This window comes from Typopeltis vanoorti, chromosome 16 (assembly GCF_054136105.1).
Source record: "Typopeltis vanoorti isolate ZY-2024b chromosome 16, IOZ_Tvanoo_1.0, whole genome shotgun sequence".
Lineage (NCBI taxonomy): Eukaryota > Metazoa > Arthropoda > Arachnida > Uropygi > Thelyphonidae > Typopeltis > Typopeltis vanoorti.
In genome coordinates, this window is record NC_143564.1 from 104861080 (window position 1) to 104875553 (window position 14474).

The window sequence follows — 14474 nt, forward strand, 5'->3', positions numbered from 1 at the left end:
AAATATATATTTAAAAAAAATCTCAATACTTTTTTTTTAAACTTTCCATGTTTTAATATCCACTCTTAATAGTTCACATTTTGAATTATTTCAGATACAGTGTATGTACACACTGGTGAAATATATTTCATCACTGGGTGCAAAATATGAAAATTACCACTATTGGTAATTGTTTATTTCTATTTATGTTACCATAAAAAAAAATAATAATTCAAATAAAATAAAACATCCTATTGCAGATAGCTGGTTACTTTGATTTATGCTTAAGACTTGGAATATTTTTGCGATAATTACATATCTTCTCCTCTTATATGATTGTATTCCATTACGAAAAAAATTAATCATAATCAACAAAACAGTTTGTAACTGGCACACTCCAATAGATGTAATTAGCGAGGTGAAAAAAATAAATGTGTAAATATATATATGATATAAAACATATGAAAAAATTGGCATTGCTTTAATAAAAATTGACAGTTAAACATGTACTCCTGTTCTGATTGTTCTTTACTTGTCAACTAAAAATGTTCACTTTTCACAGATGAGTGCATTTTTTAAGTCCTGAACATTGATCTAGCTTATCATAATTGAGAGTATATTTTAAAATATATTTCAGTAATAAGCAAAATTAATTTTAAAAATTTAATTTTTAAAATTAATCTAGCTTATTTTAAAAATAATTTTTAAAATAAGCTAGATTTAAAAATTTTTTAAATTATTATTACAGATCTCCTTCATATCTCAGGAATCTCACATAGTAATGCTTTAGGAGTTAGTTTCTATCAGCAACAGCAGCTTCCTCAGGATTCTGATGGGTGCCACACTAGGGGTTCTGATCTTCTTAGTGCTAAAAGTCATGAACTGCATTTGGAAAAAAGTAACATTCTTCTCTTAGGACCTACTGGATCAGGTAATCTATTTTTACTATAAGATATTTGATAGCATGCTGAACTGTAGACTCATGTTTTTCCTTTTATGTATTAAATGCAAAACTTGTTGTAGTAGTTGTGATGTTTTAATTTATTCCCTTCTCAAAATTATAACAGTGTTTAATAAAATGTCTTTAATTTAGTCTCAAGTAATTTGAATTGCATTATAATCTAAAGTTGATCCCATTCATCCTTTTCCCTTCCCAGCCAAATGAATAGTTTTGTTAAATTTTTAGGTCACTTATTTTGATTCATGGTGGTCCATTTTTGAATTCTAATTAAAACATAGTTCATTTATTATTTAATTTGGATTAATGCAAAAACATTGTGATCACACAGTATAACAGTTTAATTTTAATAAATTAGAAAATCACATTCAACATTTTGTCAGCCACTGAAGTAGCATTATTGGTGCTAGAAATACATAATCTCATTTTAAGGTTTATTGGAATGAATACAAGCACAGAGGAACAATAAAATATAATTTTATTAGATCCTATATTTTGTCTCTGTACAGAGACATTCTCAGTAATACATTTTTGAGATTGTATCCTTGACGATGTACTGTTATATAAAGTAAAAGCTCAAATCCCATAATAGCAGATTGAATTTCATAGCAAATGACATCACAATCAGTAGACAAATGTTTATATATGACAGAAAACAGAGCAAACAGAATTATGGGAAATAACACAAAGGAAATCACAAGAAATAGAACTAAGGAACTTGCAAGACATGCAACAAAAGAAATTGTGAGAAATCATAACTGATGACAGAACACAAACGATTGGCAGGAACCAAAAAGAACACAAAGCAACACATAAAAACATACAAATATAAACAGCAATGGAAGATATATAAGAAAGAAGATAAGTAAATTATAAAAATGTAAATGCAAAATTAATATTTCCATTTTAAAATATTATATTAGCTTAAATCAGCATCACTTACCTGATACCTGAAATTGTCATAACGAACTAAATATGTGCAGACTACCATTAAAATCAAAAATTGAGATAAAAAAAATTCTAAATCAGAAAGGTTTCTCTCCTTTTAGATAAAGAAAAACAAATACAAAATAAGCTATTACTCATACAAACTACATAACATTTAATTGAGCTTCGAATTAAAGAAGTACTATATAAAGCTCTCCATTATTGGTTTTCCATCCAATTAGGAAACTGACTTGTTCGCACCATCTGGGCCCATCATTTTTACTCCCTGCTCTTTGACTGTTTATTGTTCATTGCTTGTGTTCTACCATCTTGTAATTGGAGGTATGCAGTTATAAAGTTGATTGATTGCTGAGGTTTAAGGTTATTGTTCATTTTAATGGTACAGACTGCACATATTTAGTCTATTAAGATTTCAAGTAAGTGACATTAATTTAATAGATTGGAACATTTCAAAACACTTATGAAGAAAAGACTAGAAGAGTATAAAACACTCTTCTAGTCGCTTCTCTCTTATATGCCTCTCATTGTCGTTTGTGTTTGTACTTTTGTTGTCATTTTGTGTATTATTACTCCTGCCAATCCTTTGTATTCTGTCATCAGTGTTTGATTTCCTGCCATGCATAAACATTGTTCTTTTTGTCACCATTTACTTTGTTTCATGGGAATGGAGTAGGAATCAGTCTTCTTCCTGAAATTCACTATATCGAACCATATGCTATAATGAACTATTTCTCTGGTCTTCAGGGGTTTGTTATGGTGAGCATATTCTAAACTTTTGAAGGTGGAAGAGTCATGTGCAGTTGTACCTGTGTGGCATTTACTTGTGTACCTGTGACCTCATGCATGTTTGCTGATTTGACTGAAGTTTTATTAAATCTGTATGTCAAATACTTTTCATGATAGAAACATGCACAGTTATAATCTTTAGGATTTTAGAGAACTTGGACTGTTTCCAGAAATCTGCGCAGTAATTCAGCTTTCTTCTGTTTAGTAAAACTGGAATTAAATAAAATTTAGCCCATTTAAGACAGATTAAAATCTGCTCTACTTCTCTCCCCTCTCTTTTTTTAAATGAGTTTATATCATTCCATATCATTGTTAATTTGAATAATTTGGATCAAAAGAAATGGTTATCCTTGTTAAGAAAGAAAGAATACTGAACATGCATCACTTGATGCTGCAATCAGATCTGGTATTCTGACTTCAAAACTGTTTCATCACTTACTGCATGATATAGCTGTCTCTCAGCTACTCCATAAATCTTTCTTGCCATGCACTTTTTCATTTTCTTAGTCTATATCCCCCATAATTAGAATCCTTAATTTATTACAAGTCTACTACTATTATCATTCTAGATCCTGTCCTGGGAATTAGCTACTCTGCTATTATTAATAACACTTTTTTCTTTCTTTCTGTCCTCTCTGATTCTGCTCCTGCTTGCATGTCCTCATTTGTCAGCTGTCTCACTAATGCTAGTAATTTTCAGCCACTGTTTGCTTACAAAGCAGTAAGCACCTGATCCATCTAGCATTATTAATGAGCATGACCAGCTTATCCGTATATGCACATCGATACAAAATTAATAACGGAAAAATCACGTAGAAAAATTATTTAATAGTATAATTTTTGCCTGTATGTCACAGGCATCTTCAGTACATTTTAAGCTCAAATTAAACAATAACTGACAATTCCAAAAAGTGCCACCTAAGTAGCTTGTGTAAGATAACTAAAAAGGTCAATAAATTTCCTAACAAAAAAAAAAAAAAATGTATACAATAAAAAGTTAGGAAAGATTAGCTGATTTATAAAGTACTATCTGATAGACGTTAGAAAAATGAAGTAAAGTTTCACATGTTTCTTTATAAAGGCGTTCCATGAGGAACCGACTTTTGTGAAGGACTCTTGTCTTTCTCCAATGAACTCTATGTCTAGTGAAGATGGCATGTTTTGCAAGTCCAGAATTTTAATCCTATATCTTTATAGGATTAAAAGTCTGATAGAAACTCCTCCTGTACAGCTTTTGCTCTTAGAGAATACAGAGACAAATGTAAGAAAGCAAAACACTGTGTAAAACTAGCTAAACAAAAGTCATGGGAGGACTTTGGCAAGAACATAGAAAATAAATATCAAGAGGGGTGGTAAGATATTCTGGAGGTTGTTGAAGAAGCTTAGAAATAGAGGAAAGAGTGCTGTAAAAGGAGTTAGAGATGATAAAGGTGACATGAAAACAGGAGAAAAAGATATCCTTGAAGTATGGAGTAATTACTTCGAGAAATTGCTAAATGAAACAAGCAGTGATAGCACAGTGGTAAAAAACACTGACCAGGCATGCAGTCAGGAATACATATCCATACTTGAAGTAGAAAAAGCCATCAAAGGCTTGAAATGTGGAATGGTAGCAGGAGTAGATGATATTCGACCAGACATGCTGAAGTATGGTGGTATAAGAGTCTTACAGTGGCTGCACTGCATAGTTCAGAAAGCCTAGATAGAGGGACGAATTCCCAATGATTGGAGTAGAGCTCTCTTAGTATACCCATATATAAAAAGGGAAATAAAACTGAATGTGAGAATTACAGAAGTATTTCCCTGCTGAGTGTTCCTGGCAAGATCTATGCAAGTATACTTGAGAAACGGTTGAGAAGAATTGTGGAAGAAAAGCTTGGTGAAGAACAAGCTGGATTCAGGTCAAATAGAGGCTGTCAGGATCAGATCTTAACTTTACGACAAATAGTCGAGAAAGCATGGGAATATAACAGAGATCTGTGTTTAAGTTTTGTCGATTTGGAAAAGGCATATGACAAGGTGCCAAAAGAGAAGCTATTCAATACGCTCCATTTATATTGTGTCAATGGGGCATTATATCAAGCAATACTTAGTCTTTATTTGAGTTGTACATCAGCAGTTAGAATTGAAGGAAGTGCTGGGAGATGGTTTAATGTTAAATCTGGTGTGAGACAACGATGTACATTATCCCCTCTGTTAATCCTTATCTATATGGATCAGATTATAAAGGAAAGTGGTATTAAACATATCAGAATTGGAGATGTTAATGTCAGCTCTTTGCTTTATGCAGATGATGTTATACTTCTAAATAAATCCGCTACAAGTTTGCAAGATTCCCTGACTAAATTGAATAACTGTTGTAATAGATATGGTATGAAGGTCAGCATTAAAAAAACAATGACAATGAAAATAGGTAGAATTGTTGAAAATGTCAACTGTGTTGTGAACGGAGAACCTGTGGAACAAGTAAAACATTTCAGCTACTTAGGCACGATTTTTAGTGAAGATAGTAAATTAAATATGGAAATAGACAACAGAATCAACAAAGCTAGTATGGTAGGAAGTCATTTGAATAAATTCATATGGAATAAGAGAGAAATTAGTCGGAACACTAAATTAGCTGTATACAAGACAGTGTTCAAACCAGTTTTAACTTATGGATCTGAGAGCTGGGTCAGAAGTAAAACACTTGACCGAAGACTAGAGACTGCAGATATGAGAGTTCTGAGAAAGATTAGAGGCATGAACAGATGGCATCAATGACAATATCATATTAAAAACAAGGATATTAGGAAAGACCTTGACATTGTCAACATCAGGAATGCATTAGCAGAGCTAATCTCAGGTGGTATGGTCACTTAAACAGAATGGGCAAGGAAAGATTAGCAAAACAAGTGTTCTCTGCTAGGTTGGCAGGAAAGGGACCCAGAGGAAGACCAACTATTGTTGGATCGATACGGTACAAAGTGCTTTAGATGATAGAAATATAAGATCTGATAATGTTTGAGTCTTGACAAGTAACAGACTGATTTGGAGGAAAATTGTAGATAGGAAGTTAGTAATGATGTAAATTTTTCATGTAGTACTATCATATCCTGTACACCCCTTGAGGGTACATGTCAGGGATTTGATAATGATGATGAAGAAAATAGAGGAATTGGACAAGAAACACAATAGTAAAGAAATGCATAAGTCAATCCAAGCTCTATAGTCAATGTAGTATATAGGAAGCCGACAAACACTGGAAGATTTCTAAATGCAACCTCATACCGCCATCCTTCACAAAAAATAAGCTTAATTTAAACTCTTCGAGACAGAGCATACAATATCTCCAGCACACAAGAAAGATGTAATGAAGAACTAAAATACTTAACACAAATCCTCCAACAGAATGGATATGAAACAAAAACCATCAAGAGAATCCTTAAAATGCCTCCAACTAACAACACAATAAAACAGGATTACAAAAATGCAATCTTGCTTCCTTATATCAAAAATGTTACAGATAAGCTAGCCAAATTAATGAAACAAGCACAATGTAAAAGTAGCCTTCCTTCCTGTGGAAAAAATCTCAAGATTCCTACATCCACCAAAACCACTTCATCATCCTCTTAAAAAACCAGGAGTCTACAAAATCCCTTGTGGGATTTGTTATGTAGGACAGACAGGAAGATCTGGAGAAATACACATGGCTGAATACCAAAAAGACGTACAATACAAAAGAGAACAAAAAACGTCTTGCTTTCCATACCACTTCCACTGGACATATGTACTCTGGCAAAAAAACGACGATGTCATACATAGAAAACAACAGTTATATAAGAAAATTTAAAGAAGCTGCTAATATGCTAAAAAAAAAAAAAAAAAAAAAAAAAAAATGTAATACAATAAACATCAAGGTTTAATTCTCCAAGTGTGGGCCAGCTCTAATAAAAAGTCTACCTCAATCTGAGCTCTGACTTTATGAACAAGAACAAAAACATGTGACATCGTCCAGTATTGTTCAATGTCAATAACGTTTTATATCTGCATTCTGTTATTTGAGTTTATGAATAGCCAGATGGTTATGATTTGTATTTATTAATTCTCTTGTTTAAACTTTAAGTTATACTATTTACCCCCTGAAGATGTAAATCCTATGATTTACGAAACTTGTCAGGAACTATTATTTGAGTATTTTGTATAACTAAATAATAAAAAATGTGGTGTAATCACCGAAATATATCTTTTGAACCAATTAGCCACAGAAGTCTATGCCTGCAATCCAAGCTCTGACAAATAAAAAGAAAAATTTCAACCATAATCCTTGTATAAAAGATCAAAATGGTAAAATGCTACTAGAGACACAAGATATGTTAAGAATATGGAAAAGAACTGTTTGACTCTGATCGCACAGACGCATCAGATATACAAAATATGGATGGTGAACCAATTTACACATGAAGAAATAGAATACGTTCTAAGTCAAAAAAACAGGTAAAACACCAGGCCCTGAGCAGATTCCCTATCGAATTGTTAAAGAAAGTAAATGAAAGCACACTTAATGACCTAAAGCTTAGCTTTAACCCAGCGTTAGTAAGGTGGGGTGTCACCTTACTAAATGTAAGGTGAAAGTAAATGAAAACACACTTAATGACCTAAAGGTTAGCTTTAACCTAGCATTAGTAAGGTGTCACAGACCTTTGTAGATTCCTGGTGTCACAGACCCCAAAGATTTTAAATTGACTATAACTTTTTAACAACGCTTGGCAGCGAGTCATGCCTCGGTATAGCTTCCCCTCCTGTAACTCACTGCTCGATGCCGTACACAACAGGTTGTTGCTCAATCAAGTTTAGCACTTACCCCACCTTACCACTTCTGTTACATTTTTCCACCTCACCAGTGCTGGGTTAATCAAATCTATGATACAGGATACATCCCTGATGTTCTAAGAAATCCATCTTTGCTACTATTCCCAAAATTCCAAGAACTTTTTGAATGTTCAGAATATAGACTAATAAGTTTAACAAGCCATGTTACAAAATTACTACAGAGAATAATCCAAAAGAATAAAGGCACTTTGTCAGTAGAAATAGAAGAAAAGTAGAAATCAGGTTTTCGAAAGGACAAAGATAGAAGAGAAGGAATTTTCAATTTGAAAACATTATGTGAAAGAAGCCTTGATAACCAGAAAAGCATATATCTTTGTTTATTGATTACACCAAAGCATTTGATTCAATAGATCACAAGAAATTAATACATATCCTACAGAATAATGGGTTAAAAGGAAAAGATCTACATATAATTGCAAATATATACTGGAATCAAATGGCCTTAATTATAAAAATGTTATAAAAGTTATAAAAATGTATATTCTGACTTGATAAGACACAAGGATGTGTCTAATCACCCTTACTGTACAATATATATAGTGAGCAAGTTTTTAAAAATATTTCAGAACTGAAGAGTGTAAAAGTTGGGGGTAAGAACTTCAACAACTTCAGGCATGCAGATGACACAGTCCTTATAGCTGAATCTGAAGATGATCTTCGTAACTTAGTCACTCCAATGGCATCTTCCTAGTACTGAGGCTTAAATTAAACAGCTTGGTCAGAGGAGCTGACATGCCATCTGATCCCATGGCTATGTTCGTATTGAGGTTCTGCAATATTTTAATCACCTCCATTTCTTCAACCTTGGTTTTCCTATCAGTGAATGTCACACTTGGCATTGTAGTGTCGCAACCTAGATGGTACACCACAGTAAAATGCTCACTCAGTAATTCAATTATTTGATTTGGTTCTGTTATCTCCCCACCATCAGTTCCTCTTTTCCAGTTCCTTATTCCCAAATAACAAACTTTTTCAAAACTTTAACTGCCCCTCCCAAGTTAGTAATAGGTCTGTAATTGTCAGCCTCTGGGGATCGACATAGATCAATGTTTTTTTAAACTATGCTCCATGGAACCCTAGGGTTCTGCAAAAACTTGGAGCTGCTCAGAGTATATAAACATTTATAACTGGTATTAGATGTGGTTTCTGAAAAAGAAGAACGAAACTTAGTGAATTGGGAAAATACTAATTTTTATTAAATTGACTTATTTCTGGAGCAGTTATATATTATTGCTATTAACCAGGCAAAATTCCAAGACTCATCAGGGAAGGTCCACCCAAGCCATTATTCGCAAGATTTGCTATGAGAAGCCCATTATTCATGCACATGCCTATTGTATCTCCTTAAATGCTCACAACAAAGTACTAACAACCACCTTAGGAAACTCGTTCACAACCCTTGTAGCAAAAAAATCTAGACCTTACATCCTTTCAATAATTACTCAGCTTCCAACGATGACCTCTTATTCTTTCTCTTTCTGCCATAGATTTAAAAAAATTTCCCTATATCTATTCTATATAACCCATTTAGCAGCTTATATATTTCTATCATATCCCCCTCTCTTCTGTCCATCGACCACTTTTTGTAACCCCAAAGGCTTCCTTTTGTTCTCATATGATGCATATGAATCCTCTCTTCCATTTTCATATCCCCAAGTAACAAACTTTTCCAAAACCTTAATTGCCTTCTCCCGAGTTTGTGATAGGTCTGTAATTGTCAACTTCTGTTTTAGATTCACCTTTAAGTAATGGCACTATTTTACCCTCTTTCCACTCTTTCGGAACTCTGTCAGAACTGGAGGCTGAGCTTGCATAGTTTGTCAAAGGTTAGGCCAATTTCCCACATTCATGTAACACACACTAATCTCATGGCAAAATTCCTGTTGAGATTTGCAACATCCTAAGCACATCTTGCATTTTTTGCTCTACATGTGTGTTGATGATAAACCTTTGCAAAGGTTTCTTTGCCATAATTGTTTTTCCTCTTACTGGCTACATAGTGAAAAAACTCTTTGGAATTCTATGTATCATGTTTTCCTAAAATATTTTGCAGGTAACAATTCATTGTCATAATTCATATTTGATATTTTTATGAAAAATTTCATAGGGATTCTGTGAAAAAGAAATAATTTTCTGTAGGATTCTACTGTCTCAAAAGTTAAAGAAATACTAGTCTAGATAGCATGCAACCTTGACTTACGCCTCATTTTGAATCCTTTACTCTGAATATCCAAACTGCAACTTAAAAATAAGTATTTATTACTTTGCAATAAATAATATTACATTTACAAACTGATTATGTTCAGATTTAGCATTGTGAACAGTTCACATAAGTAAATATAAATGCTTATATTTATGCCTAGCCTCAGCAAGGAAATTTTCTATAATATCCATTGTGTTTTATTTTTTTATATCTTACCAATTTATATTTAATAGAAATTTGAACTGCAAATATCTGTAGTTTTCATCTTTGTGACCAGGCCTTTTGGATTATGCACTGTAGCCACTGGAAAACTTTTACATCACCATATTACAGGTCAGACAATATCTGACCTGTAATATTGTGATGAACAAAAGGAATACTTATGGTATCAGTACTCCTTCATCCTATAGGAAGGAAGGAAGGAGTAACCAGAAATTGATTAACTTTCTTTGTGATATGGCTGCAATGCTGTTAAATGCCTAGTGTGGAGTTATTGTTACAGATCTAGTGGATTGGTTGCTAATTGTGAAGAAATGCATTATCAAGTAAATATGATGGGTGTGAAATGAGTAATCATAATGGGGAACTTTAGTTATTCGAACAGTGATTGGATAGCAGTGAAATATCATGAGAAGAATGAAACTGAATTTTTTGAGGTGTTGTGAGACAATTTCCACAAGTAGCATGTAACATAAGGAACTCAAAGTCAGAGAGCATTGGATCTGATTATAGTGTCAGAGATGGGAGTTTCATTTAATAATGTAACTATTCTGCCTCCAGTTGGTGACAATGATCATGCAATACTGATTTGGGAAGTTCCTAAGTTTATGAATGTTCCATTCAGAAAAGGTTACATGCTGAACTACAAAGCAGGAAATTATGACCAAGTAAGGAATATGCTGGGTTCTGTGCTATATGATTGGTTGTTAGATGGGATGGATATTGACAGTGCATGGGAAGCATTTAAAAAGTACTTAAATTATGCAGTATCAGAATGTATCCCTAAAGTTTGAAAAATAAATAGAGTAGGAATGAAATGGATGTGTAATCTTATTAAGCAAACAATTCATAAGAAAAAGATGATGTGAAAGGAATATTGTGTGCATATGGATGATGTCAGTTATGAAAATTATAAGGAACAGGCCAGAAGAGTTGCAACTGTTTTACAGAATGCAAATGAAAAAAAAAACTGGCTCTGCAAACTAACGACAACCCAAAAGAATTCTCTTGTTATGTTGCAAGTAAAAGAAAGAATGAATATGAAAGAATAACTGCCGTATGCAGAAGAGATTGTTCAACTAAGAAGTGGCCATTTTACTCAAAGTTATCAACCTGGTGTATGCAGCATTGAGCTCACTGCTACCTCTTCCCTGATGAAGAAACGTATGTGAAGCAGAAGCAAAATCTGAATAAGAATTTGGCATTTGGGGACTGATGGAATATATGCATGGATGCTAAAAGAGTGTTCAGCTGAACTGGCTATTTCTTTGACTAGGCTACTTCCATTACTATATAATTTAAGTCTCAAAACGGGAAAGAATGTATGGTAATCCTATTGCACAAGTATGGTGGAAAGACTGATGTATCCAATTATTGACCTATCATTATCTGTGGAGCAGTATTTCAGAAAAGTTGGTTAGTGCTCTCATATAGGGTTGACAGAGAATCCATGTTTTGCAATGAACAATATGGGTTTACTAAGAGAAGGTCATGTTTGAGTTAATTGCTTACAATAAAGTTACCATTGAGTTAGATAAGGGGGATGGATACACCATGATGTAAAAATAATCATAATTTATAGTTATGAATCTTTTTACAGTTGCTGTTGTACATTCGTTTTATTAGTTTCGATTCCGTAACATGTATGATCGGCATTTGCAATGTACCTGATGCTGATATTTATGTTAAAATAAAAATCTGAAGTATGTGAAATTTATTATACTTACCAGATATTTAATATTTATAGTAATGTCACTGTTTTTTTTTATTATTTTTTATTGTAATTCACAATTGTTCAGTGTACTGTAATATCAGTTGCTTATGATAAAGACATTGTCCCTTCACTAACAGCAACAATGTATCAGCCATTACCGACTTCTCATTTGCCTCCTACTGGAACACGTGTGCATGCTCACTGAGGAGGTTGATGAGTGATTGATAGCTGACAGAGAGCGCCTGCAGCACCTGGGTAACGAAAGGAAAACGAGGAGAGAGAATGAAAGTTTAAGAATGCAAACAGCACAAACATTTCAACACTTGACAGTTCATACAAAATATCAATTAACCTCTAAAAACTAATTTTAATAAATTTATTTCACATTTAAGTAAGACTTCGGTAATCAAAGATTAAAATAGCACTTCAAAACGTCTTGCTTGCGACATACAAAAATAAATTTAACAACTTTACAAATACTGCGTTATTATTTAACTTTAACTCATTTTGTATTTTTGTTAAACTTATGGAATATTTGAATTTTAATACAGATATCCTAGTGGAATTTGCCATTTTTTTGTCTGTTACTTGATTGCGAACTGGAACAAGTGAATCACAGCCATGGGAGAATTCATTTGCTTATTTCTTCAACATCACAAAGAATGTAGCATCTTCCATTAATAGTTGTGGTTCCTCCTTGGATGACCTTTGGTGCTTGATTTTCATTCTCTCAATATTGAATGGCAGTGCCTTTTAAGAATATCTGTTCACTCAGTCATTTTTGGGAGCTAAAAAAAAGAAAATTAGAACAACTTCATGTTTTCTGTTATTACTTATATGATACAAGCTGTTCTGTCTGCATCATATAAGATTGATATTTTCCTATCAAAATTACTCATATCTGTGTAATTTAAATAATTATAAATTCATTATAAATTTTATTAGTTCTAACTGGCTTCCTATTTTACAGTTTTGAGATTATTGATTTTATTACTACTAAAATAAACACAAGTGAACCACAGTAGTAGGGTTTTTATTACGTAAATATTTCATCCTAGGTATCTTAGGACATCATCAGTACAGTAGAACAATACTAGGAATGACACAAAGGATGGGGTGCGTACGTACAATGGAATCCAAATTGGGTGCAGTGGCGTGTTGTGGCCTGAACTTAAATTAGATTAAATTAAATTAATTTAATTTAATTAAATTACAGTTAAGTTATTTTTATACAATTTTGTATGACAATTTCCCATACTTTAGGGATGGCAAAACATCATTGCGGTTTAGATTTGGTCTGTGAAGTCGGGCTTCAGCACTTTCTTTATATGTTTTTTTATATATATTTCAGTTATTTTGGTCTGTGAAGTAGGGCTGAAGCCCTACTTCACAGACCAAATCTAAACCGTAATGATGTTCTTGCCATCCCTAAAGTATGGGAAATTGTCATACAAAATTGTTTTAAAATAACTTAACTGTAATTTAAGTGTAATTTAATTTAATTAATTTAATTCAATTTAATCTAATTTAAGTTCAAGCCGCAACGCACCACTGCAGGCAATTTGGATTCCACTGTACTTACGCACCCCATCCTTTGTGTCATTCCTAGTATTGTTCTACTGTACTGATGATGTCCTAGGACACATAATAAAAAACCTACTACTGTGGTTCACATGTGTTAATTTTAGTCATGAATTTTCCACAAGTTTCTTTATATAATCAACTACTGATTTTATTAATTTATAATTTATTTCAATTTCTTATTTATTTTCTTTTGTCTTTAACATCACTGACATTTTTATTTCTTCATATAATTTGGTACAATATTTTTTCCACTCTCGTCTTTCTAAAACTGGTGTATTCATGTACAGGAATACCTCGATTATCGCGGTTATTGTTGCCACGAAAAATACCGCAATAATCAAATTCGCGATAATCAGGATAAATAATGTGTGTAAAATGGGTGATCAATGCCAAGGATTTTTCAAATCTATTAATTAAATTTTATATATCAAGTAAAAAAGAAATCTGTTAAACGTGTTAAGTAAAAAATGAAGGTTCATTAAGAAAAACAAGATTATTCTTTAATTTTTATTTATATATGAGAAGTACATACAGTACATAAAATTATTCTTTCTTGGATAAAAACTGGTGTAGAGTTGTCTGGTGGAATTTTTTCTTTCTTTTTTCTTCGTATAAAACTCAATAGCAACGGATGGAATTTTCAATTTCCTGACAAACTTTCATTGAACACTCGAGATTAGGATCGCCGTTCAAGATTTTTTTCTTTAAAATTTTCAGCAATTCTAAACATTTCGTCCATTTCTTTGAGGGTAAATTCCTTCGGTGCCACGTCAATTTGTCATCATTATCATCGATTTGAGCATCGTAAGCACATTCTCTCTCAAGGTTAATTAGGTCTTCATCATTCAGCTCCTTATCATGTGACTGAAGCAGGTCCAGAACATCACCTTTTTCAATTTCTTTTAGTCCTAGATCGAAGCCCTAAGTTTGCAGCGTGATCTAAAATATGGCAAACAGTTGATTCATTTAGACCATACTCTCTTGCAATTTTGGCTTTGGTTATGCCTGCTTCATACTTATTTATCATATGCAACTTATCGTCTAAGCTGAACACTCTGTTTCTTCTTGATAGCTGTAGACTTGAAATCATCCTTGAAGATGTTGAAAGTTTATTTTTCACTTGGTTAGAATATAATAAATTTAGTTTAATCCTTTATCCAAGTGTGAGCAAACAAAGTTTGTGCCTGAAAGTATCTTCAGGACTGATGTTG

General features: G+C 32.8%; 1 protein-coding gene across 3 annotated transcripts in view; it reads left to right on the plus strand.

The window, feature by feature from the left end:
- ClpX (Caseinolytic protease chaperone subunit) overlaps positions 1 to 14474 on the plus strand; it is a 201486-nt gene that overhangs the window by 113070 nt on the left and 73942 nt on the right. For all 3 annotated transcript variants that reach the window (XM_090406130.1, XM_090406128.1, XM_090406129.1), the window contains one exon: positions 728 to 910. In XM_090406130.1, coding sequence (XP_090262256.1) covers positions 728 to 910 — 183 coding nt within the window. The remainder of the gene's footprint in view (positions 1 to 727; positions 911 to 14474) is intronic.